The 26,818-nt window shown below is 38.3% G+C and overlaps 1 protein-coding gene across 2 annotated transcripts in view; it reads right to left on the bottom strand.

Annotated features, from left to right (window-relative positions):
• The window catches only part of taok2a (TAO kinase 2a), a 37,739-nt gene that overhangs the window by 7,067 nt on the left and 3,854 nt on the right, over nucleotides 1-26,818 (bottom strand). For both annotated transcript variants that reach the window (XM_079825171.1, XM_079825172.1), the window contains exons 2-17: nucleotides 13,857-13,997; nucleotides 11,395-11,466; nucleotides 11,174-11,275; nucleotides 11,047-11,092; nucleotides 10,712-10,808; nucleotides 10,422-10,535; nucleotides 8,058-8,149; nucleotides 7,574-7,667; nucleotides 6,689-6,770; nucleotides 5,466-5,633; nucleotides 5,115-5,321; nucleotides 4,903-5,037; nucleotides 4,584-4,820; nucleotides 2,236-2,364; nucleotides 1,276-1,479; nucleotides 924-1,163 (exon numbers count right to left, since the gene is read on the bottom strand). In XM_079825171.1, coding sequence (XP_079681297.1) covers nucleotides 924-1,163; nucleotides 1,276-1,479; nucleotides 2,236-2,364; nucleotides 4,584-4,820; nucleotides 4,903-5,037; nucleotides 5,115-5,321; nucleotides 5,466-5,633; nucleotides 6,689-6,770; nucleotides 7,574-7,667; nucleotides 8,058-8,149; nucleotides 10,422-10,535; nucleotides 10,712-10,808; nucleotides 11,047-11,092; nucleotides 11,174-11,275; nucleotides 11,395-11,466; nucleotides 13,857-13,988 — 2,151 coding nt within the window. In that variant the 5' untranslated portion in view covers nucleotides 13,989-13,997. The remainder of the gene's footprint in view (nucleotides 1-923; nucleotides 1,164-1,275; nucleotides 1,480-2,235; nucleotides 2,365-4,583; nucleotides 4,821-4,902; nucleotides 5,038-5,114; nucleotides 5,322-5,465; nucleotides 5,634-6,688; nucleotides 6,771-7,573; nucleotides 7,668-8,057; nucleotides 8,150-10,421; nucleotides 10,536-10,711; nucleotides 10,809-11,046; nucleotides 11,093-11,173; nucleotides 11,276-11,394; nucleotides 11,467-13,856; nucleotides 13,998-26,818) is intronic.

Raw genomic sequence — 26,818 nt, 5'->3', positions numbered from 1 at the left:
TCTGATTGTATTCGTTCGGAAGAAGAATGTCATATACAATTAGGATGGCTTGAGGGTGAGAAAATCATGGGGTAATTTTCATTTTTGGGTGAACCAACCATTTAATGAGAGTTGTTTGACTGCACTGCGTTTATCACCATGAGCTTAATGTTTGCATCATAACCTCTCCTCAGTTCACTTGCCCGACTTTTAAACAGCTCTGTTTTGATTTCAACATTATTTGGCACTGTAAAGTACCGGTAGTTTACGCCAGGGGCCGCTTCAGTCCTAGGGGGGCAACACTCGTTTTACACGTTTTACTATTGTTGCGGGTGTATTATTGACATGTAAAATTTTAGACCCTGAATATAAGACGACCCCATTTTTTCAGATGTATTTCCAAGAAAAAGTCATCTTATATTCTGAACAATACAGTATTTTCTTAAACATCAGTTAGTGTACAACAGAGTTATGTGGCATTAGGAACTGGATTCAGAATGATCTGATGATCAGAGTTCAATTTGAATTTATGTAGCAAACATGATGCACTATTATTCTAATCATTTGAAGAAAGTAAAATCAAAATGGGACGACAAAATGAAATCAAAGAAAATTCCTGCAGTACTATTTACATTTAAATAGCCCATAAACATATTTATTTATAATCTCTCACACACACACACACACTTTAAAATGTTATATATTTTAACACTTAAAATCCCAAAATGCTCTAATTTACCTCTTATAAGATGGGAAATATAATGAATAATTACCTTAAAAAAATTATAACTAGGAAATAATCTGTTCTTGTCCATTTTGTAGTTCATTGAGATTCAAAATACCACAGGATGTTCAAAACCCTACTCATAAATTAAATGGGATTCTTCATTTTTGTCCAAACCTGGTGAGCACCTCACCATGCACATAAAAAAAGCTGTCCCCACCTTTAAGCTTTTAGGTTGCTGGCGGACCTCCACAGCGTGTTTCTGACAGAGTTCCTGCTCTCGACGCTTATTATACTCCATCTGGTTGGCCAGTTCGCTCTGGTGCTGCGTTCGAATCAGGTCGGCCCGAGTACGCTGAACCAGTGCCAGCTGCCTGAACTCCAGCTCCTGAGTGGACTCATGATGTCTCAACAACATAGCGCACTCCAGATCCTTCTGGGTTTGACGCTTATTCAGGTCCTACAGGGAGCAAATAAAGGCAAAAAAGGATGGATTATGCATAGAAAGAGATTAATAGATAATAAAAAAAAAATTGTTAAAAGTGTCACTCAAAAACTCATGTCATTCTCACCTCTCTAAGCAGGTCCTGCTCCAGATTGTGTCTCGCGAGCAGCATTTTCCTCTTATACTGCCTGCACTGCAGCTCGTAATACTGCCTTTGTCGCCGCAGTAAAGAGGCCTCTTCCTCAGCCTGGATCTGCTGCATACACTCCTTCTGCCTCACCAGCCATTCCTGCTTCTCTCGCTTCGGCGTGGACTGGTTCTCATTCAGCTCCTGTTGCCATGGAGAAGGATTTTAGGGTGGCAAAAGCAAGTGTTACGCTCTGTGGACGTATTTGTAATATGCGTGTGATTTGGGGAGAGTGATACTACTTATTTGGCGTGTTATGTGCTACGTACTTGCGCTCTCTCTCACTCTCTCACAGAGATCCCAGGCAGTATAATAGAGTGGAGAAGCAATGCTGGAGTGCTGACAGTGACGCAATTCACACTTTCCCCTGATCTAGAATTGTGATATTTTAGTGAATTCTCTCATGCACAACCGAGGATGGTCTTTTTCTCTCAACTTTGTGAATGAGTTGTGTACCCACTAGCTGTGAGAGAGTGTGAGTGCCGTGCATGTTCTTCTCTTATGTTACCGTTATTAATTTGTGTAAATATTGTGTTTGAATTTGGAAGCCGTAGGGAATTTTGCTTATGTTAATGTTAGACAGGGAGCGAGGTAAGACTTTGTTGTTTATTTGTTTTTCTTTTGTATAGGTTATTTAATGCTACCCTCGTCAGATAGAGTTATTTGCTTCAGGGAATTGAGGTGACTGTCAGTCTTTTTCGTTACATTTATCATTATTATTTATTTTAATTTACAATAATTGTTACATCCTCTCCTACCCCTAGAAAAAACGGGGAGGTTTGTAACAATTTAAAGACAGGTAATGAGGCTGATAAATATGGAGCAAATCCAAAGACTATTTAAATAATGAATTCATAAACATGAAACTCTGAGAGGAGTCTACTCTTTGACAGAGTCTACCTCCTTTAGCTGCTCCTTGCGTTGCCTGTACTGTCGTTTCTGGGAATCCAGCAGGCTGTTGAGTTCTTTCTTCTGCTGGTTCAAAATGTGCTGCTGAAATTTCTTCTCTTCCGTCTGCGCAGCTTTAATCTGAAAAAAAAAAAAAAAAAACACACCAGATAAATATGTATAAGCAACACAAATAATACACATAAAAATACATACACAAATGTTCAAAGTTTTGGGGTCAGTATGATTTTGTTTTAAATGATCAAGAGGGACAGTAAAGACATAATATTAATACAGAATTTTTTTTTATCACCATTTCCATCAAAATATGACAAAATAAATGTTACCAGAACACAAAAATCAGCTTTGCCATTACAGAAATAAAAAAAAATATTTAAATAGAAATAATTTTAAAGGGGTGGTAAACCACGATTTCACTATTCTAACTTTAGCTAGCGTGTAATGTTGCTGCGTGAGCATAAACAACATCTGCAAAGTTACAACGTTCAAAGTTTAAAGCAAAGGGAGATATTTGCTTTTAAAGAAATCAGTTTCTAAGGACTACAGCAAACGGCCAGCAGGCGACTACAGACATTCCTCCAGGGTTGGTGACATCAACAGGCTCAATATTTACATAAACCCCTCCTCCGAGAATATTAAATAAGGGGGGGTGAGGCCATTTTGTATCGCGGCGCTGTTGTGGTATAGTTAGGCTGGAGTGGTGTTGCTGGAATGCCGACGAAACGCTGTTATTTTCATCCGGATTGCAGGTCTGGGGTACTTGCTTTGTTCAGCCTTCCTTGTGGGACGGGTGCGTTGCAGAGCATTTAACATACAGCATGTTATATGCACGTGTGTTTGAGACGGAGGGGAACAGGTCTCAGATATATGCTGCCCATCATAAAGCACGAGACAGACAGGGTCGGAGGAGAAGACTGGAAAATGTGACATAATGGACAATAATCATCTGTATTTGCAATTCATGAGCCGCGGTTCATGCACGACGGGCTCGCGGCTCCCACTGCACATTTCACGGAGTGGAAAACTCCCACAATCGTCGCGAGTTCAATGCCGAATTCACACACGTCAGCTGCGCGAGACACATGCCAGTGCGTGGATGCACGACGGGCTCGCGGCTCCCGCAGCACATTTCACGGAGGAATTAGCTTCCACAATTTTCGCGAGTTCAGTACAGGATATGCACAACGGCTTGTCCTGAAAGCTGGATTTACAAACAGAAGCTGTTTACGGGCCACAACCTGTAAGTCTGATTTATTTTTCATTGATGTGTTTTCCTGTAATAGGTTGTAGCAAGGAAGTAAACAGATGACAACACTGTTCTGCAAACCAGTCTGTTAAATGCTCATTCATACTTAAAGTTATCCGACGAACACCTATCGTTACAAACACTAACAGCGAACTTGGCATTAGTGTAAATGATTCTTTGATTAGAGCTTTTATGTATTATTTATCTACAGGCATGCTAAACATGGTTCTGTGTGTGATTTGGCTACTAGCAAAGCCAATGTTTAGTGTTCGTTTTGGGACAGATATTTGGCTATAAAAATACAAAAGTAACAGTGCCATTCAGTAGCGATCACTATAGATCCGCAGTCTTTACTCTTGAGGACTGAACAGGTTGAACAGATTATGCTCGATCATCTTCACTAAAATGTTCTGGTTCTGATTCGGGCTCAGATTGGTATGGTTTATTGACGCCATTCTTTTTAATACTGACCAAAGCACAGCCTCCAGGGAAGGGGCGTGACGTTTCCGACAAACGTACACTAGGCGGTTAGCGAATCACAACACACTGGGCCAGCTAACCAATCAGAGCCCACTGCGTATTTTTGAGGGACTGGCTTTATACAACCCGGAAAGCATCAGACCGTTTTACAAGGAGGGACAGAGCAGTGTAGAATAAAGGTCAAATATATGAAAAATAATGAATTATTTGTAAAAACGAAGCATGAACACGTGTTACAGTGCACCCCACAAACACAATCAAGCCTTCAAAAGAATGTGTTTTGCCACCCCTTTAAATAATACATTTCATTAAGTCACAATATATATTACTGTTATTTTTTTATATAAAATAAATGCAGCCTTGTTAAGAATAAGAGACTCTCTTACAACCCCAAACTTTTGAACTGTAGAGTATTTTTTGTATCTTTTTTTCTTTTAATTTTTTACTTTTAGTAGTATTAATGTTTCACTAAAACAATTTAATTCACAAACAGTTTTAACTTCTGGTAGTGAAATTTAAATATCTGCTCTTTAAAAGTCCCATTCTTGCACATAAGACAAGGAGGGATCACAAAACACCTAATAATCATTATCATTTTTCTTAAATCCCTCACCTCTTTTTCCAGGATGGCCTGATGTTTCTTACTCAGCTTGTCTGCTTCACTTCCAAAGTTGTTTCTCTGGGTCTCCAGCTCTTTGTCCAGTCTGAGCTGATGTTCATCCATTTCAGACTTGAGTTTGTTCTCCAGAGCCAGCAGCTGTTTCTGGTGCTGCCTCCTCATGCGTTTGTACCCGGACATCTGCTCCCTCAGAGCCGAGCCCTGTTCATGCTCCTGAATCTGACGGGTCACCTGGAAAGAAAGGGAGAGAGAAGGTTGTCTATCCCAACTTCAGATCTAGAAAAAAAGGACTACAGGCCAGTCAGATGCTCACCAGAGAGGCTGTGCGGATGGTGGCAAAATGATCTCGGTTTCTGTGCACCCTCCTCCGAGCGGCCGATGACGGCTGCTGCTGCTGCTGCGACTCCATCTCCGGCTGATATGGGTCGTCGTAAATATTATCACGCGTCTGATAAACAAAAACAAATTAGTCGAGGAAAGGACAACATTTGAAAAATTGTGTGCTCTCCGGCTTTAATCACGTACAGTGGGGCGGTGTATAATGGAACTGTTAGAGGTGACAGTCTGTTCTCCCTCCTGCATCATGGCCATCTCAGCACTGTCGTCCGAGCCATCGGCAAGGCTGTTGACTGAGGAACTCTGGGAGCTGGCGCTGATGGACATGGAAGGCACAGACTGAGAGCTCTCCATACTGTTCACCGTGCCTGTCTGCAGGAGGTACTGCTCTGCTTCCTACACACACAAAACAAAACATGCCATGATCTTTTCCAATTGTCTGTAGTGTAGAACAATATAACAAAAGAGCAGAGAATGGGCTGAACTAGATAGAAGGATCAAAGAAGAGAAAGACAAAGGTTGACAAGCCTCTGGATGTACCTCTTCCTCCTCTCCTCCTTCCTGTGTGGGGCCGTTGAGGGTTTCCTGAAACAGGATCTTCTTCATCTTCCTGTACTGAAGGTTGTCCAGCTCTCGCACAGCATCTTTGGTGCGCGTGATCAGATCCATCACAACAGAATGGGGGCGCTCTCGACATAGGAAATGGTGCTGCGAAGAGAATCCATTGTGTGAATCACAGAGCTGTATAGATGAGCTTCATGACCAATCTCAGTGTGTAAACATGGATGAGCTAGAATTATGTGAAATAACCAGTTACAGTCATACAAATAATTGCTATCAATGATTTAATTGTCCATTTTTTCACATGCAGAATAAGCTTAATACGCATACAGCTTAAAATGTGATTCATCAGGAATCCAGTGTGAGCTATTAATAGCACAGTTTAAGTAGTGTATACTTTTTTTAACACGTACAAATCATGATTTTATTGGCTTAAGAATATGCTGATCAAATGTTATTAAAAGCTCTTTGATAGATAAAACGGTTTACATGTAACACATTAACAACACTGATTTTGGTCCCACTTTACATTAGGTGGCCTTAACTGCTATGTACTTACATTTGAATTAATCATTTGATACAATGCACTTATTGTGTACATGCATGTTTTTACACTGTACTTACATTTAAACAAATTGCCTGCCTGTAATTACATCTGTAACTTCTGTAATTACATTTTTAATTACACTGTTGACACCACACCTACCCTTAAACTTACCCATACCACCACACCTGTCCCTAACTTTCCCACCTCAATATCAGCAAAAGTGTTTAACAATACAATGTGAACACAATACGTACTTTGTACTTATTTTTTGATGCAAGTACATAGTAGTTAAAGACACCTAATATAAAGTGGGACCCTGATTGGTTTAATACATTTTACCCCAGCGGTGAAAATGGTTGCCTAGCAGCTAGTGGTTTAAATTGCACAAAAAAAAAAATTCCACAACTCGCTAACCCATTTGTGATAAAGACTCTCTCATGGATTTTGCAATTAAATCTTTTTTCTTTGACACTTCATCAAGGCATTTCTATATTCCAGTGAAACATAAGTGTGCACAATAATAGCAGTTATTTCAAACTAATCACGAAAAGAGTATGTAATGACAGGCCTAGCTAGAACAAGGGACGAGAGGGGGAGAGAAAATGTGAATGAAAGAATGAATGAATGAAGAGTCAGAGAGTGTGTCTAGTCTCACATTGAGCAGCACATCTGAGGTAGGCCTGTCCTGAGGGATCTTTTGAAGACAAGAGTCCACAAAGTTACGGAAGTAGTCCGACCTGCATTCAAATAGGGCGGAGATAGAAAAGTAAAGTTAAACATGCGCATACACAGAAAACATAAAAAAGAAACTGATATGGATAAAGGAGAATGACACTGCAATAAAAATAAAAGCAGTCATTTCAAACTTATTTTAAATTGGCCATTTCGAAAGTCTGTGTGGAAGACTTCCAGTAAGCAACTTCCAGTCAACAGAGTTGTACAAAAGTAATTGATTATGTTGCTTTATTTTTCAGGCTAGTAATCAAACACATCATATAGTTTTACTTTGACTGACGGCTGGTTTTAGACCTGATTATAAATGAGAGAGCATTGAAACAGACAGTGCCTAAAAAACTCATGTGACAGACACCAATACATGACTTCTCATTCTGTATCTCCTCATGGCATCCACAAGCTTTGAATAATGGTCTCAGCAGAGAGGGAGAGAGAGCAGTTTCAACTTGACGTAACACGTTATCTTCTAATTTTTTCTCAGAATCAGAAAACATTCCCTCTTTCCTTACAGCAGGTACATAGTCCATGGACACATTGATAATGAATGATTTATTATTTCATTATGGTAATAAATTACTATATTTCAATTCATATTATGCTGCTAATGTTGTGTAAAACTACTAAATTCTAGTATTATACTTAGAGTTACTTACCAACACACTGTAAAACGGAAAAACGAATAAACTAATTGCAAATGCAAGAGAGACATAATGCAAAACCAAACAGAGATGAAATGCAAAAACAAACAGTTAAGAGAAGACAATGAAGGAACAAGAGAAAAAAAAAAGTAGACCAAAGTTCTCACCAGTGGTTTGACGCCAGGACAGGGCTTTCGTTTTGCGCAATGTGGTATAAGGCACTCATAGCATTCATATTGAACAAGGGAGGCTTCCTTTCAGCTAGACAGAGAGACAAACAGAAATTTAAAACCAGTGCAAGCGCGCACACACAAAAAAGAGAATTAAGTCAGATTAAAAGGATGAGACCATAATTAGTGCTACGATGAAATAAACCGAGACTAAATAAATAAATGACTGAATAAATGAAAATGCTAGGAGTTTGAGGGAGACGCAAACAGTGGGTGAGACCAAGAGAAAGAGGAGTATAAGTTAGCTTACAACCCAAAGCAGCTTAGACACTAAAACCCAAATCCCTTTCCCTTGCAGGAGACGAAGAGCCAACACAGAATGGCAAGCACCGAAAAACGCTGGCCTAAATAAACCCTCTTAATACCCATAAAGGCCTGGGGTCAGTTGGAAGTCAGGGATCAGTTTCAACACATCACAAACCTAGTTCGATGCAGGTGATGCCGAGAGACCAGACGTCCACCTTCCCGTCGTACTGCCCCTCGTCCATGGCTAGGATCACTTCTGGGGCCATCCTAAACACAAGAGGGAACGGATCATGGTAAACACTACTTTCTTTGCTTCCTTGAAAGAAATAAAAGCACAATCTACTGCACAGACACACTTTAATAGTCACAATACGGTTTCCTCTCAGTTCACGTAGACCATTTATTGACAAAAGGCAAATCTTATGGCCGACATTGTGAATGTTACAATAATTTTAATTTGCTTTTTATGTGGCAATTATTGCAACATTCACAATGCTGTTTTGCAATCTCTGTCATGAATTGACAGTATGAGAGTGTTCAAACATTTTAATAGTATCTGAGATTTACATTTTAGCAGAAACAATTGTGTAAGAAGTGGCAGGGTTGATTCATCTATGTAAACTAATGCAATTAAATTAGTTCAGTGATTCAGTTCAAAACTCTGATTCTAAGTTTTATGTTGTCAAAAAACAAATCTCAAAATGTGTCTCAAAGTCTCTGAGGTGTTTGTCATATTAAAATGTCTTCGTAAAAATAAAGTAAATATTAGTTTATAACAAAAGTTTGGGGTGACCAATTTAAAATATAGTAAAGACATTAATATCGGGGAATATAATTTGAAAATAAAGTGCCATTTACACCAATGATAATAACTATAAAGTTTTAATAATCATTCTAATTCTATGAGAATATAGCAGTCCACACCACAACTATAACGATAATGGCACAGTGGAACAATATCGTTGGAATCACTGTCAGAATATTTTTTTTTTTCAGCTGATGAGCGATTAAAAAAAAAAAAAACATTGACGGCTAGAATCCATCAGAATCCACCCCGACTTAAACAAATTTACAAGTTTATTTAAAGTGGCTGATGACGTGTGTCTGCTGGTGTGTAAATGCTAATATAGTTATTATCGGTATAGTCTGTAACACTTTTTTAGGATTCTTTGATGATAACATTTAAAAAACAGCATTTATTTGAAATAGAGTTTTTTGTGACAATGTAAAAGGAGTTGTGTGCTTTGTTGAATAAAAGTATTAATTTATTTTTTTTAAATCGTGCTGACCCCAAACTTCTGAACAGTAGTGAGTTGTTATATCGGTGCATAAAGATGCTAAAACTACTCTCATGTGCTCATTTAGTGAAAGAAATCCTGACTAATTACAACTTCAGGCGAGAAAATCTAATAAAATAAAATCATAAAACATAGGCAGTTTAAAGGCACAATATATGTATGATTTTTGGATTAAAATATCCAAAACACTGGAACGATGTTATATATTTTGTTGACTTATGTGCTTACTGCTTACATTATCCCATATGTTTCCAACAATGTTTAAAATCCAGAGAAATATACAAGTTTAACCAGTGAAATGGCCAGTGTCATTGCAGTGGACAGTGTCCTGTCCAGACTGATGTCATATTTGCTTTACCCTTGATTTCCTGTTTCTTGATTTAACGTGAGTAACATGTTTGTACCATGTCTCAGAGACAACGCTATTCTGTCAAGTGGCTAACATAGCATAATCCGAAAAAGCTTTATTTGGAGTAACAGTAATACAGCATTTTCTCCACCATACAAAATATTTTAAAATGAATTACATGCCATTAGCAACACAAGTCATACAGCTTTTATTAATATGATATTCTAATACTGATCTAGCTTACTGCAGTGTGCAACATACAGTGCGTCTCATACCAGCAACCAAACGAACGCACGTGTAACATTATAACAATTTTCAACACACTCAAATGTATTTTTAGTATGATTGTTTTGACCAAGTAAAACAGCGCTGCATTACACCAATTATTTTAATTTGTCAAATAAAGTGACCTGTATGAGTAGAAATTCAGCATGTGCAGCTGTTTCATTAGAATGAAATAAAATAATGTGAATTTAAGTGATCAAAAGTAGCTGTAACAGATCAGGGAAGGAGGAGGCGGGAACTGGCAAACGTTTAACATAACTTTAAATCGTAAAATAAACAAACGACAAAAGCAGCGACAGTGGCCGACTGCGGCATAGAAGCATAATAAAAGCTCCAAGGCTTTCGGCCCGCCCTGCTTCATACCTCAGTAACGTTAAGAACACTTTAATACATTAGCTCAACCATGAACATGATTTCTGCCAGTCCAGTCCAGTCCGATTGCTTTCCATCAGCTGTGGAGGTGAAGACAACAACTCCCATGATTCCATGCTCATTAATGGGCCATCATCAAGCTACGCCGCAGTTATTGTTTTGAAAACAGGACCTCTAGCTGCAAAACTTACATAATGTGCCTTTAACCAAATAATCAACTGTATTTACAACTTACCAGTAAGGTGTACCCACAAAAGAGTTGGCAGGAGAAACGATTGAGGCGGAGCCAAAATCTCCAAGCTTCACCTGACCGGGCTCAGTTAGCAGAATATTACCTGCCTTCACATCTCTGCAAAAAGAAAAGAAATAAGGATCTGTGCACCTTTCAGCACTGAAAATAAATATATATTGACAATGGAGTAAAACACTTAGATGGAACTACAAAAGAACAGCCGAATGAAAATCTCAAAGCGGGCAGGTGTAAAGATAAGAAAAGAAATTCAAGGAAAGGGTCAGCGGTCTCACCTGTGTATCATGTTATGCGAGTGAAGGTAGGCGAGACCCTGAAGTGCACCGTGGGTAATAGCAGCTATTTCCACCTCCTGCAGAGGCTTTTTATGCACTGTGGGATAAAAAGAAAAATGAAAATGCTTTGCTGTGGGAAAATAACACAATCCAGAAATCTGATGATTACAATATTTACACCTGCATGTTTCTCTATGAACTGATGATGGTACAAATGCAGCACAGCAAAAACAAATGGACACCTCTAATGTCAGACAGGGCAGCTGAGGGAGAGCAAAACCGCTTCATTTGAAAAGAAGGGAGGACACGAGGAAGGGTAAACATGAACTACTCACCCTCTAAAAGATCAGAGGCTGATCCTAGACAGTATTCCATCACCAGCTAACAGGAGAGACAGACAACATTAGCACACGTCAGACAAACACTTCGCTCACACGCATATGCATATGCATATGCACTTACCCATGCTGTGTGCTCTCTGAGGTAGCACCCTTTGTATTCGATGGTATTGGGGTGTCTGAGCTTCTGCAAGAACTTCACCTCCTTTATGATGTCCTGCCATTTCTGTGGGCCAAGAGAGAGAACACACCAAAGAGTAGCACAATTGTGGTTTGATTCCGTGAAAGAGTATCAACTGATTTGATTCAATACTGTTGAGATACAAGTTGAATTTTGATTCTCACCTCATTGGACTGCTTGCCACTGAACGACATCTTCTTGATGGCCACAACCTCATTGGAACGTACATCATGAGCCTGAGAGAAAAAATACGGTCATATAGAGCCTTAAAATACACACGTACAAACACATTAGGGGTGTAACGGCTCTTCCCTGCAAAAAAATTATAAATAATTCAATCGAACCGCAACGCTCTCCACTCACTTGCACCACGGTTCACTCTAAAATCTCACAACGCATCTACAATATGGTTTGTTGAAAATAATGCGCAAAACACACAAACAGAGTTAAGCTAATGTACGTTTTCAGTCGATGGATACACATTCTGGCTTCCCAATACATTACAACAGCAATAATCAAAAAGAACTGACAAAACAGTCACTCTTGTATGCCAGTGCCATATGCTCGAACATGACCCAGTAATTTATGCCATCATCACGCGGGTGTTGATAGCGTGCAAGCACAGGCGAGACCTGAACAGCACACATTGCTATTTGTGTTTAAACTAAACTCATTTATAGGGTTAGTTCACCCAAAAATGAAAATTCTGTCATTAATTCCTCACCCTCATGTCGTTCTAAACCCGCAAGACCTTCGTTCACCATCGGAACACAAATGAAGATATTTTTGATGAAATCCGAGAGCTCTCTGACCCCTCCACAGACATGAATTTAAATACCGCTTTCAAGGTCCAGAAAAGTATTAAAAACATTGTTAAAATAGTCCATGTGACTCCAGTGGTTCGCCCTTAATTTTATGAAGCAACAAAAATAATGACTTTATTAAACAATTTCTTCACGTCTGCGTCAGTCTCCTACGCCGTTTACGTTGGCCAGCTCCTGGGTCAGCATCACACGCATGCGTTGTGGTGCTCACGTGAACGGCATCAGCCAATGGTAGGCCGGCGTAGCTCTGACTTAACTCGGAAGCGCTGTACTGTATTTACTACATGAACAGCGTAGGACTGACACAGACCTGAAGAAATTGTTTGTTTTTTGCGAACAAAAAGTATTCTCGTTGCTTCATAAAATTAAGGTTGAACAACTGAAGTCATATGGACTATTTTAACACCTTTCTGGTCCTTGAAAATGTTGTCTTTGGAAGGGTCAGAGAGCTCGCGGATTTCATCAAAAATATCTTCATTTGTGTTCTGAAAACGGGGTCGGAACGACATGAGGGTGTGGGTTTGTGGGTGAACTAACTTTAAGCCTTGCCTTGTAAACATGCAAGAGAAGATTTGTGTGCACACGGCACATCACAGATAGCGCACAAATATTGAGTTCTCTTAATTCATGGGCTTGAACGGACAAATTCACACAAAAAAAATATGCCAACATGCCCGTCTTGGTGAGTATCCTAGCAAATATAGTAGGTTATGTCTTAAGTAAAACGTAAACAGTCAAGAAAAATAGTTGAGTGTGTAGTAGGTAGTGGATCCGTGCATTATGTCTAAAAGGGAAAGAAGCCTATTCCTGCTGTCTGTGTTTTTAATGTTAAAGGATTACTTCAGCGTTTAAGGATTAAGCTTTGTATCAGTAGAAACCCGGTAGTATATTCAAATGACAATGTGGCCGTGAATGAATGCTGGGCAGCCGTGCTCATTTTAGTTTCGGTTTTGAATTAGAGCCAATTCCGGGGTGGGTTGCTTGAATTGTGGGTTCATTAGCCTATTATTCTTAATGAAAAACAAAAAAACAGTACAGTAAAATGACAAACTCACTTAAATAGGCACTTTTACTGTATTGAGCAGACACGTTCAGTTTTTAATTGTAGTGTCTGTTCTCTAACTGAACTAAATTATTTTATTACTATAAAAATCAAAACGATGGTGGGGTGGTGCCATGGTGGGCAAGTGATGTAACCGGTGGGACCATGGGAGTGGCCTCACAGGGCAGTGAAGCAAGTGCATTCTGGGAGTTGTTGTCTTTCATCCATATGAGCCAAAAATACATTTTCTGGCTTTTCTCAGTCTAGAAGGCACCAACTTCAAAAATAATTTCACAGTTCTACTACAAAAATGACCCAATTTAAATACACATTCATCTTTCCAGCGGTGAAGTATCCCTTTAAATCAAACAACACATTACAGAAACCACTCACTGCTCTTAAATGAATAGCTTTGTAACTTCAATAATGATAAATCTTAATTTAATTTATACAGTGAAGATTATAATATGCAATGTTGTTTTACATATGATTAGTTTTCAAGTACAGATATTGAATAAAGTACTGTTAGACACCTGAAAAGCACTGTTTATTTTATATGCATCTATGCTCCATTGTATGTGTGTGTGCTGTTGCTTGTAGTTTGATTATTTGTTCTTATTTTCTTTATTTTTATTTGAAAGCTATCCTAATATCCTAAAACTGTGACCCTTAAACCGTGATAAAAACTGAACCGTGAGTAATTTGAACCGTTACACCCTTAAAACACATCCATGGGTAAATATTGGCAGGGCTTGCTCACAAAATACACCGCTCCAAAGCTGCCATGACCGATTTCCCGGAGATCAGTGAAGAGCTTCTCGGGATCATCCCTGTAGAAGAGCTCAGACACCTCCGAGTCCTTCATGGTCCCAGTACGCACACTGGCAGGCATGACTGGCTCCTGAGACAGAGAAAAATAAAAAGAGAACTGGTAACTATGCATGAATGCTGAATAAGCAATCATGTTGTATTATGTTCATCTGCAACATCACAAAAACAACACTATTGAACCGATGGACAGACTACTTCTGCCGTGTAACCTTCAATTTTGCAGACAGACTTGACATAGGGGAAACACTGACACATGATTTTCTTAGTCGTGATCCATCTAAAAAAAAAAGTAACTGACAATGGTAACGTGATTCGTTTGGGTTAGGGACTGCACAGGACTTGCTTGAGAAAGATTTGTCATTTTGTTTTTAGACCACGAACTCAACAATGTCACCAAAGAAGTGTGTTTTTGTTTGTGAGGAAAAGATAACCTTGTTGAGCTTCCCAAAGAACCTAGTGTTAAGGGAACAGTGGATGCAGTTTGTTTTTTTTCTGAGGTAGCAACAGAGTTGTGTAAGTGTGTTCCCGGCATTTCAGTGGCGAATGTTTAATAAACAAGGCCCAGTTCGACGCTGGATGTGCAGATTGTTTGAAACTGAAAGATGGAGTGGTCCCAACGCTCACGGTCATGAGTCTAAATCGTAGGTGGTAAGTAAAACTGCATCAAATGTCTGTGTTTTGTTGGCAATCAGCAAATAAGTGCCCTGTTACTCTTTGGCTCCGCCCACTGGACGCCTCCAGGAGCTGTATTTGTCTTTTATAAATCTGATAGAACCGAAGAGACTCTTCGGAGATATGAAGGATGCAATACTACTTTATAGGTACTCAAGATTAACATGAGATTGGCAGAAACTGTGTGTATTATGTGCCCTTTAAGACAAAGACCTTTTTTTTAGTTTTTTTTGTTACTGTTTATATGTTTATTGTTTAATGTAATGCTGGAACCTGTACAAAGAGCTGTACTGAAAACAAGTTCCACCAGCTTGGCTGTGTTGTCATTTAATAAAAGAAGAAGAAGAAGAAGAAGAGCAGTGACAATAAAAATTGCCAACCGTGCGTGGGCATTTCAGTCATGTTGAATAATGCATCAACATCACATTTGCATATGCTGTAGCTGTACTATTCGAATACATGATTGGTTGAACCAAATTAAAATATTAAACAGAACTATAAAATAACCATGTTAACAAATTAATGGTCATTTCAAACAAGCGTTTGTGTTCAGAATTATTAAATTCATTCTCGTTCAATTGTTGTTCATTTACTGTTTCCTTTCCGTTTCTTGAACCGGTTCAGAGTCAGTAAAAATGGCTTTAGGTGAGAAAAGTCACCTTTTGTTTGAGAAAGATAGTGACCTTAATGTAACCTGAGTTATGAGTGATTGATTGGAATCAAGGACATACTTTCTTCTAAGACAACATCTGTTCCAACTCATGAGTCACCTAATGACGTTATCTCAGTGCAAATATTCAGCAACTGGTTTTTCTTCTCCAAAACACTAGGCTATTATTAAAAATGCACACAGGTTCCATATTTAACTTATATATACAAGTTAAATATGGAACCTGTGTGCACCTGATTACTCCTAGTATAGTTTACCACCAACCAATGTACAGATAACCAAGAGGAAAAAAAGAACAACATGAATGCATACAATACTGTTCAAAAGTTTGGGGCCAGTAAGGATTTTTAAAGAAATTAATACTTTTATTTCGCAAGTACGCATTAAAATGATCAAAAGTTTCATTAGAGATATTAATGTTACTAAGATTTCAGTTTTTTTAATCCAAATAAGCATATCAGAATGATAGGATCTCAAGGATTGTGTTTATGAAGAATAGGGATGGAACGATTACCGGTTTCACGATAAACCACGATAAAATGTACTGAGGTTAGTAATATCGCTTAAAAATTAATTATCATTAAAACCACTCGTAATTATAACGATTTTGAAAACGCGCTGTAAATCCTGTCCAGTCAGCGTCAGTCTGGTGCAGGTGCAGGTGCAGTGCGCAACGCTGTTTTTTGAATGAGAAGGCAGAAATGAAATGGCAGAAGGCAGTGACAACACTCGGGGGATTGTTCAGCCTTCTAAAAGGACCAAATCTGAAATGTAATAAAATAAACTCAAATCATATGAAAATATGGATATGCATTATTTCACTAGGATACTGTTTAGGCTCATACACAAAATATGCTAGATTTACATGCGTCATAGCTGATAGAATACTGATGAGAATTTGCTTGAGAATATATTTACAGAGACAATATTAGATATTAAATTTACACCAAATGATTATTATTTATGCGTTATGCGTTGCTATTGACAACGGCCATTATAAGGAAGGAAATCCCATAGAATAGAATCTAACTTAAAAAAGTACATAGAGCTGCTTGATTTATTTGTTTATTGATTTTCAAACAAAACTTGTTGAAATGTTTTAAGTGTGTGCATCTGTTCTTTTTGAACACATTTGTCTCATTTGAAGAAAACCGTGATAATACTGATAACTATGGAAGGATATCGCGGACAATTTTCAAAAGGAATTGCAAATGGTATTTGCAATTGCGTTTTCAATTTGTGGACGCATAATATGTGACACAATCCAAACGCAATTGCAAATCGCGCATTACCATTTGCATTTTCGTTTACGCAAACGCACAATGACTGCCAAATTTCAAATGGAAAAGCAAAGTCTGTTTGCAATTGCATTTCCAATGTCTTGCAAGTTATGACCCTGCCATTTTGGAATAGCAATAGAAAATCACCTATTTGCTCTTTCATTTCCTTCGTGTCCTGCCACAACCTGCACAAAATTCAAATGGAATCGCAATCCCCTTTGCGTTTGCATTTCCGATGCCTAACACAGTCAACTGTCAATCAGGCTTGAGGGCGGGGTTTATTGATGTAGTCGGAAAGTAGGCCACGCCCTCAAGTGGTAGAAAACCAAGGACTTTTTCATCATTATTCATTCCTAAGAACATGGGGAGAAATATCCAATGTGTCTATTTAGCAAAAACAACAAAAAAGTCATAAAACTACTGTGTAGTTTTTTGCACTTCAAACAAAGCCAAATACCTGGAAATAGACTATTTATCACCTGCCAACCAAACAAAAAGAAACCAAAAGAAGACTGCTCTGGTTGCAAGCAAATTGTCAAGAAGCAATTAAGATAGGGATGCTTTAACCGTTGACCAAAAGTAAGAATTTTGACAGATTAATATACAGTTAAACGGTTTAAAATGTGTATATAAATTTATTTATTTATTTTTTTAAGGTTTTTATTTTTATTTAATTTTTTTGCTGCATGGTTAAAGCAAAATATGCTAAATTCGGTTTAAAAATCAGTTCAATATATAATATAGGCCTATAATCTTTTAAAATAGGCCTATCCTTTTATTGAACCTGGGGCAAAAAGACATTTTGAAAGATTTCACCAGCTGGTAGGCCTACTTTCGGTTTTGCCGCGGAGATCCTTGTGATAAATAAATGTGTTGTATTTATGATAATCCGTGTAGATTTCAGTTGACGAAAATAAATAATAAAAGCGCGATAAGTCACGAAAGACAACTGAATTACTGACAGGATGCTGTGCGCGTGTTCCGAGCGCAACACGGACAAGCGTGCCCAAACGGCCAAATAAACACAGAAATAGGCTATATCAAAATGCCAAGTCGAGTATTCACATAAACACAGTAGATGTAAGCACTGTGTGCGTGCACTGCACACACACAAATTTATAACCGGACCTCAAAGTGAAAAATTTTAAATTAATCTGATGAGAAAAAAATGCCGGTTCTTTATAAGATTCAATCTGATTTAGTAGTTTTTCGTTTTGTCATCTTAATGTATTAATTATTTAGAATAAGTGAGAAATAGGCTATTTGGTATTTATTTATTTTATGCTTTTTATTTATATTACTTTATTATATATTATTTCAGTTTTTCTCTGTTGTCAGAAACGCTGCAGGTGCGTGAAAATTTGTGTGAATCCAGGTTCTGTTGTTGAGCTGTTCTGTCAAATCTGTTAAATGTCAAAATAAAGATACAAATATAGTTCAATGAATAGGAATAGGCTACATATGATGAAAATAATAATGTTGAATAAAATGAAATGAAGAAGAAAATCAGATCATCAGAGGAGGTAGGCTACGAAGCGAACATGAACTGCGATTGAATGTCACTAATTTTCTTTTCTTTTTTGATCGCTTGGCTCTTGAGCACAGAATCGTATGGACAACACACAACTCACATCATGTCAAGTTTCTATAGATTTTCTGATTTTAACTCATCATGATAATTTACTGTGTCGGGTGCAATATGATGATATTCGTCTGATATAGGCTATAGCCTACCGAATGCAGTCATGTCACTTTTCTTATTTGCTGTTTTTTTTCTGGTTGCAGGTGAACATACAATCAGTTCTGCATTTTGACTTTGTTTGAACTAAAGAGTTTAAACTTGTTTTTTATTACAAAAATAGCCAAATCCCCCGTTTTCCACCACTTGAGGGCGTGGCCTACTTTCCGACTACATCAATAAACCCCGCCCTCAAGCCTGATTGACAGTTGACTGTGTTAGGCATCGGAAATGCAAACGCAAAGGGGATTGCGATTCCATTTGAATTTTGTGCAGGTTGTGGCAGGACACGAAGGAAATGAAAGAGCAAATAGGTGATTTTCTATTGCTATTCCAAAATGGCAGGGTCATAACTTGCAAGACATTGGAAATGCAATTGCAAACAGACTTTGCTTTTCCATTTGAAATTTGGCAGTCATTGTGCGTTTGCCTAAACGAAAATGCAAATGGTAATGCGCGATTTGCAATTGCGTTTGGATTGTGTCACATATTATGCGTCCACAAATTGAAAACGCAATTGCAAATACCATTTGCAATTCCTTTTGAAAATTGTCCGCGATATCCTTCCATAGATAACCGTGATAATTTGGGTCACTATAATCGTGATGTGAAATTTCCATACCGTTTCATCCCTAATGAAGAATCATGTGACACTGGAGTAATGACTGCTATAGGGCTGTCAAATTAAAATTTAAAGGGGTCATAAAAAAAATATGTAAAAAGTATATATTACACTGTTGTCTGAGGTCAACTTATGATGCTCGCGTGGTTTTTACATTCAAAACCATCATAATGAATAAGTAATAGGCTACTTTTTACCCTGGTTTTGAGCCTCTCTCTTGGAGAGCCGCTCAACGCTCGTTTTGATGGGCGTGCCGCACTGAACACTTGGAAGTAAACGCCCATTGCTATGATTGGATAAGCTTTGCATATTATAATGAGCTTCGACTCCCCCGTGAGTACATGTGAGGAGTTGTTTTGAAAGCGTGTGGGAAAACGGAAACCGGAATGATTCACCCACAGCAGGCCTCGCAAAAGGTCTTTATCAAACAAACACAATGATTTATCTCTCATCCAAACATGTTTTACTCACATTAGTGTGTTGCTTGCTTCATTCATTCATTCATTCATGTCATCTCATCCTTTCTGCAAATCCAGTCTCTTGTTTACAAACTAATCCGTGGTGAAATGAAGGAACAAACGCGCATCTTACCCACGTGAGCTGGATATTCATTCAAAATAAAGTTCATCCATGAATTCATAATACTGGAATCAGAAAGAAGCTTATGCAGCATGTTTATCGCTTGGAAGTTCGATCTGGTTTAGAAGGCCTATTATTTATCTATAACATGCCATACACAAATCGGTGGGCGGGGCTACAGAATCAGGCGTTCATCTTCTTCGGTAAAGGCGGTGTTTCACCACACTCACACACGTCAAAGGGAGGCACATTCCCAGATCGAGCGTTTGCTGAGCCTGGTGTCAATAAAAGCTTTGGCCTGGTGTCAATAAAAGCTTTTCTTTGACTAACAAGTTAGTTTTCAGCTCTGAAACTTACAGGATATTCTTATATGACCATGACCTTTTATATATCAAAAGCTGAAGGGAAAGTTGATTTCTCAATTCATGACCCCTGTAAGTCATGAAAAGTCCAGGCAGACCTGACCTGTTGAAGAAGGATGGCATCCATCCCTCTTGGGGTGGTGCCGCTCTTCTCTCTAGTAATCTGGCACATAGTCTTAGAGCTAAACCTTGACTCACTAGGGCCCAGGTCAGGAAGCAGACAAACTGGCTAAACCGACCGTCTGCTAGCTGTCTCACGTTACCGGAGTCAGATAAATCCCAGCACATAGAGACTCTTTCACCTAGATATTATCATATAGAGACTGTGTCTGTTCCCCGAATTAGTAAATACAAAAAAACATCAAAACCATTCAACAGTAAAAATTTAATTGACGTCCAACAAATAAACAAAATATATAATACAGATGAACAATTGATAAAGCTTGGGTTGCTGAATATTAGATCCCTTTCCCCAAAAGCGCTTATTGTTAATGATATTATTACAGATAATAATCTAGATGTGCTCTGTTTGACAGAAACCTGGCTAAAACCTGACGACTACATTACCTTAAATGAGTCCACCCCCCAAGATTATTGTTATAAACATGAGCCGCGTCTGAAAGGTAAAGGGGGAGGGGTTGCTGTAATTTATAATAATATCTTCAGTATTACTCAGAAGTCTAGTTTCAAATATAATTCCTTCGAAGTTTTGGTGCTTTATGTAACGCTATGTAGTGTACATGATAAAACCCGTTCAACATTTGTGTTAGCTACTGTATACAGGCCACCTGGGCATAATACAGACTTTATCAAAGAATTTGCTGATTTTCAATCAGAGTTAGTACTGGCTGTAGATAAAGTACTAATTGTTGGTGATTTTAATATCCATGTAGACAACGGAAAAGACGTATTGGGATTAGCATTTAAAGACACACTAAACTCTATTGGAGTTAGGCAACACGTGTCAGGAGCCACTCATCGCCATAATCATACTTTAGACCTAATATTGTCACATGGAATAAATGTTGATACCATTGAAATTCTGCAGCAGAGCGATGACATCTCAGATCATTACTTAGTATCATGTATACTTAATTTAGCTAAGGTTGCAAAGCCGCCCCCTCGCTTTAAAAATGGCAGGACAATCACTGCCGCTACTAAAGATTGCTTTTTAAATAATCTCCCTCATCAGTATCATCTGCTCAGCATCCCAGATAGTATAGAAGAACTCGATGTTGCAACAGAAACTATTGACTCTCTCTTTTGCAGTACTTTAGACACAGTTGCTCCTCTGCGCTTAAAGAAGATTAAAGAAAATAGTCCAACGCCGCGGTACAACGAGCACACCCGGGCCCTTAAAACAGCAGCCAGAAAAATGGAGCGCAGCTGGAAGAAAACAAAATTAGAGGTATTTCGTAATTCGTGGAAAGAGCACATGATCACATACAGAAAGGCTGTAAAAACTGCTAGATCTGCTTATTTCTCAACTCTCTTGGAAGAAAACAAACACAACCCAAGGTATTTATTCGATACAGTGGCTAAATTAACCAAAAATAAAGCTTCAACTTCTGATGATTGTAAACAGCACAGCAGTAATGACTTTATGAACTTCTTCACATGTAAGATTGATAATATTAGGAAAAAAAATTTAACCATGCAGCCGTCTAATACAGCATCACATCAGACAGAGCATTGTAGTGTCACTGAGGAAAAATTACACTCATTCACTGCCATAGGAGAAGAAGAATTGGCTAAACTCGTTAAATCATCAAAATCGACAACATGTATGCTCGACCCTATACCAACTAGGCTATTAAAAGAGATGCTACCAGAGGTCCTCTTCTTAATATCATTAATTCATCTTTGTCATTAGGATATGTACCGAAAACTTTTAAGTTGGCTATTATTAAACCACTTATTAAAAAACCGCAACTTGATCCTTCAGATTTATTCAATTATAGACCAATCTCAAATCTACCCTTTCTGTCAAAAATACTTGAAAAGGCAGTGTCTTCACAATTATGTTCCTTTTTAGAAAGAAATGGTATCTGTGAGGATTTCCAGTCAGGATTTAGACCGTATCATAGCACTGAGACTGCTCTCGTCAGAGTTACAAATGATTTGCTCTTATCATCCGATCGTGGCTGTATCTCTCTATTAGTGTTACTCGATCTTAGCGCTGCATTTGATACCATCGACCACAACATTCTTTTGAATAGACTCGAAAATTATGTAGGTATTAGTGGAATTGCATTATCATGGTTTAAATCATACCTATGCGACCGTTATCAGTTTGTAGTAGTAAATGAAGATATATCACACCGATCGCAAGTTCAGTATGGAGTACCACAAGGCTCAGTGCTAGGACCGCTACTCTTCACCCTGTACATGCTACCACTGGGAGATATCATTAGGAAGCATGGCGTTAGTTTTCATTGTTATGCTGACGATACTCAGCTCTATATTTCTTCACGCCCTAAAGAAACTTACCAATTCACAAGATTAACGGAATGCATAGCTGATATAAAACATTGGATGACTGGTAATTTCCTGCAACTCAATTCAGAAAAAAATGAATTTTTAATTATTGGACAAAAAAGCTCCACAAGTAGTAACCTAGAATACTGTCTAACACTTGATGGCTGTTCTGTCAAGTCCTCGTCGTCAGTGAGGAACCTGGGTGTGCTCTTTGATACCAATCTTTCGTTTGAAAGCCACGTTTCTAGCATCTGTAAAACTGCTTTCTACCATCTTAAAAATATATCTAAATTACGGCACATGCTCTCAATGCAAAATGCTGAACAGTTAGTTCATGCGTTCATGACCTCAAGGTTAGATTATTGTAATGCTCTACTGGGTGGTTGCCCTGCTCGCTTAATAAATAAACTCCAGCTGGTCCAAAACGCAGCAGCTCGAGTTCTTACTAGAACCAGGAAGTATGACCATATTAGCCCAGTTCTGTCAACACTGCACTGGCTGCCTATTAAACATTGCATAAATTTTAAAATCTTACTTATTACTTACAAAGCACTAAATGGTTTAGCTCCCCAATACTTGAGCGAGCTCTTAACATATTATACTCCATCACGTCTACTGCGGTCTCAAAATTCTGGCCAGTTGATCATACCGAGAATATCCAAATCAACTGCAGGCGGTCGATCGTTTTCCTATTTAGCACCTAAACTCTGGAACAGTCTTCCTAACATTGTTCGGGAAGCAGACACACTCTGTCAGTTTAAATCTAGACTAAAAACACATCTCTTTACTGTGGCATACATATAAAACACTTTTTCAATGAAATGATTGTTAGGCTGCATTAACTAGGTCAGCCGGAACCGGGAACACTTCCCATAACACCTGATGTACTCGTTACATCATCAGAAGAATGGCATCTACGCTAATGTTAGTCTCTCTGTTTTATCCCGAGGTTTACTGCAGTCAGCTGGATCCGGGCCGTATCCAGATCAGATGGTGGACCTGCGCCCAGAGAAGACCAACACAGGACCCCGAAGTGTCTGCAGAGACCGTGATTAGACTCCCCCTGCAACTGCCTCATCGACACGGCATCTCAATAAACCCGTCTCCGGCGTGTTGACTCCGATCATTCGAATATTGCACTTTAATAATTATTTAATCAACATCATCCTCAATAAACCCGTCTCCAGCATGTTGCCCCCGGTCCCTCGAATATTCTGATCTATTATGACCGCCGAGCTGTAAAACTGCCAGAATAATAATAATAATACACTGTTTGTTAATTGGCCAGAGGAGAACTGGCACCCCGACTGAGCCTGGTTTCTCCCAAGGTTTATTTTTCTCCATTAGGTCACCTAATGGGGTTTTGGTTTCCTTGCCACTGTTGCCTCTGGCTTGGCGTGCTCAGTTGGGGACACTACATTTTTCAACTAAACATCGAAATACATCTAAATAATAAACTAAATTAACCATTTAAACTAAATTACTGATCAAATTATTGATCTAAAGCCCACACTGTCACTGTATGATACTTGAAATTTTTCCAGAATGGCTATACAGCTGAATAAAATTATGCTGCATTATTTTCCTGTTTAACACTGTAAAGCTGCTTTGAAACAATCTACATTGTTAAAAGCGCTATATAAATAAAGTTGACTTGACTTGACTTAAAAAAAAAATCCACAACGTAGCTCAGAACGAGGAAGTGTACAGGACAGCGTCATCCAGAAGGACAGGAACTATGGCCACGTATAATTATTGACAAGCCAACACGGATTAAGCGTGTGCCGAGTCATAACTCACGCAAAATCCGGAAGAGGAGAGACAAGATATCGCTCTGAGTACGCCGTTTTAACTATTCAGATTGCATAATTCAGTGGGAAATAAATAGATATGGTATCATTCGTCATGGTATCATTCGTGGTATTCAAACGTGAGAATACATCAATATTTCTCCAAATATGCACACTTATTGACTAAAATACCTAACAAAAGCTGTTTAGTGGTAGACTGGGTAAACCCGGCAGCCTGATCTGCCGGCGATTTGATTTTGCCCTGCAGCTCAGTCTGGAAAACTGTACATTAATTTATCCTGTTTCTGTCACACTTTTGCGGGAACCAATCACAGACTGGCTTATCCACTATTGGCGGGTTTAACGCGATGACGGATAGAGAAGCGATGGCTCGTTGATCACGCCTCTTGTGGTCTGATTGGTTGAAGGACTATCCAATTATGTACAGAGTCATTTGAATTATGCTCGTTTATCACACCTCTTGTGCAGTAGAAAATACAGAGCAGACTCCCCAGACCAATGTCCAATCTTAAATTTAGCTTAGTCTGGTGATAGCCAGACAAGTTTAGAGGAGCTATGTGAACCCAAATAAACTGCAGCAGACGTGACTGGATATGTTTTTTTTTATTCTATTCAAAATATCGTAAGTTACCGATTTATTATTTTACACTCCTGACATAAATCAAGAAATAACTGTCACTGCAACCAAATTGTATCATTAACCGTGGTCAATTATTGAAGCTGGAGCCTTTAATCTTTCTAATGATACACGGTTTGTTCATATGACGTTAAGAATGTGGTTTTAATGTGCACTGAAAACGACTATAATCTGAGGCAGACAGCGACGAGGGTTAAGGGGATGAAAAAAAAAAGAACAACAAAAATATTAATAATGATAAAATAAAAACACTAATTCACCAAATTGGGGTAAAAAAAAAAAAAAAGTGGTGAAAGTGGTTTCAGAAATTGAACCAAGTGTGAAAAGTCAAAAATCCACTCTAAACTTGTGAATTCCTCTCATCTCTTCTCTGGCTTGGTTTATATGCCACAATCTGGCATCTGCAGCACATTATAAAAGACTCAGAAGTCTGTGACCCAGTTAGAAGTTGTGAGACTCTGTGCAGCACATTATTAAAGAAGATGCCGTAATCTGTACTGGTTGGATGATGTAGTTTCAAAATCAGATGTTTCGTTCCTTCTTTTTTCATCTTCATGTTAATGCATCCAATACGGTTTGTTCACGCTGTTTGAATTGCCAACTATTGAAAAGAAAACCCAACCATTACATTCAATGCATCCCACATCTGGTTAATTCACACCCAAACACAATACATAAATGTACACAGTCTGATCAAAATGTAAAGAACACCCTGATGGACTCCATCTCATTTGCATATGCATTTCAAATTCACACATCATGCACAGTGTAAATGTAAAGTTATAGTAAATAGCGTTAAAGGTCCCGTTTTTCCAGTGTTTTTGAAGCTTTGATTGTGTTTACAGTGTGCAATATAACATGTGTTCATGTTTCACGTGTAAAAAAACACAGTATTTTTCACACAATTTACTTATCTGTATACCACTGTTTTCACTGACCTAAAAACGACTTGATGATTTCCTTATTCTATGAAGTCCCTCCTTCAGAAACACGTAACGAGTTCTGATTGTGCCAGCGGTTCCCGTGTAGTGATTCGACAGCAGCTTAGCGCACATTGCTCGGAAAGGTCACGCCTCTTACCATAACGGGGTGTACAGGGATGTAGTCCAAACCAGCCGTTCGCTATAGGCTTTGAAAGGGAACTTCTGTCAAATAAAATATCTCGCTTGGCATTGAACTTTGAGCTTTATCATTTTACAGGTATTATTTATGCTCTAACAGCAACATTACACACTAACTAAAGTTTGAAAAATGGGATCACGAAGAACAGGACCTTTAAATAAATGTAAAAAAGTAGAAGGTTTAAGGGAGTGAAAAACTAAATTGGGCTAAACTGTGCAGCAATTAACTATTTTTATAACTAATTCATCTGATAGTTTGTTCTTTGATTAATAAAAAAAAACGGAATTCAAGATGTTGTGAAATGTTCAGATTTGACAATTAAGGCTTAAAAAAAGACAATTATAGAAGCAACAAGTTTCTGTAACTTCTTATACTGTAAATGTAAGGAAAAATGTTAAATGCTATTATTTAAATGTTTCTATAAAAAGTACGTACAGAAATTAATAGCACCAGCAAAGTCAAAGTCATTTGATCTCCTAAGCTCTGGTAATGATAATCAATACGCAAATCTGATCTTGATGCAGCTCATCTAAACTGTAATCAAAAAAACACTCGTAAACACAGACATATTGGAAACTCTCACATATGTTCGCTTATCAGACAGGTAAAGACATGCAATTTTTTGAGATTCTTGCATTATCTTGATGTTCTCACAGGCTCCTGAGGCTCAAGCTTTTACAAGAACACGTATAATTCAACCAATTCTCTGCAATGACTTCATTGAGTCTGTTTCAGAACTATAAAAATCACAAAATACTAAATTGTTATGAAATGTGTGTTAAATCAACTAAATTAAATCTGAAACACCATGATCTCACATACTAAACTGTGCTTTAACAACCCAATAGGCTGTCAGTCTGAGGTCTAGACCTGAAGACTTAGGCCCCGATATACTTCAAGCAAAATCGAAGAACGAACTG

Source organism: Gobio gobio (genome assembly GCF_949357685.1).
Source record: "Gobio gobio genome assembly, chromosome: 1".
In the NCBI taxonomy this organism is placed as follows: Eukaryota; Metazoa; Chordata; class Actinopteri; order Cypriniformes; family Gobionidae; genus Gobio; species Gobio gobio.
This window is presented reverse-complemented; position numbering and strand designations above follow the sequence as displayed.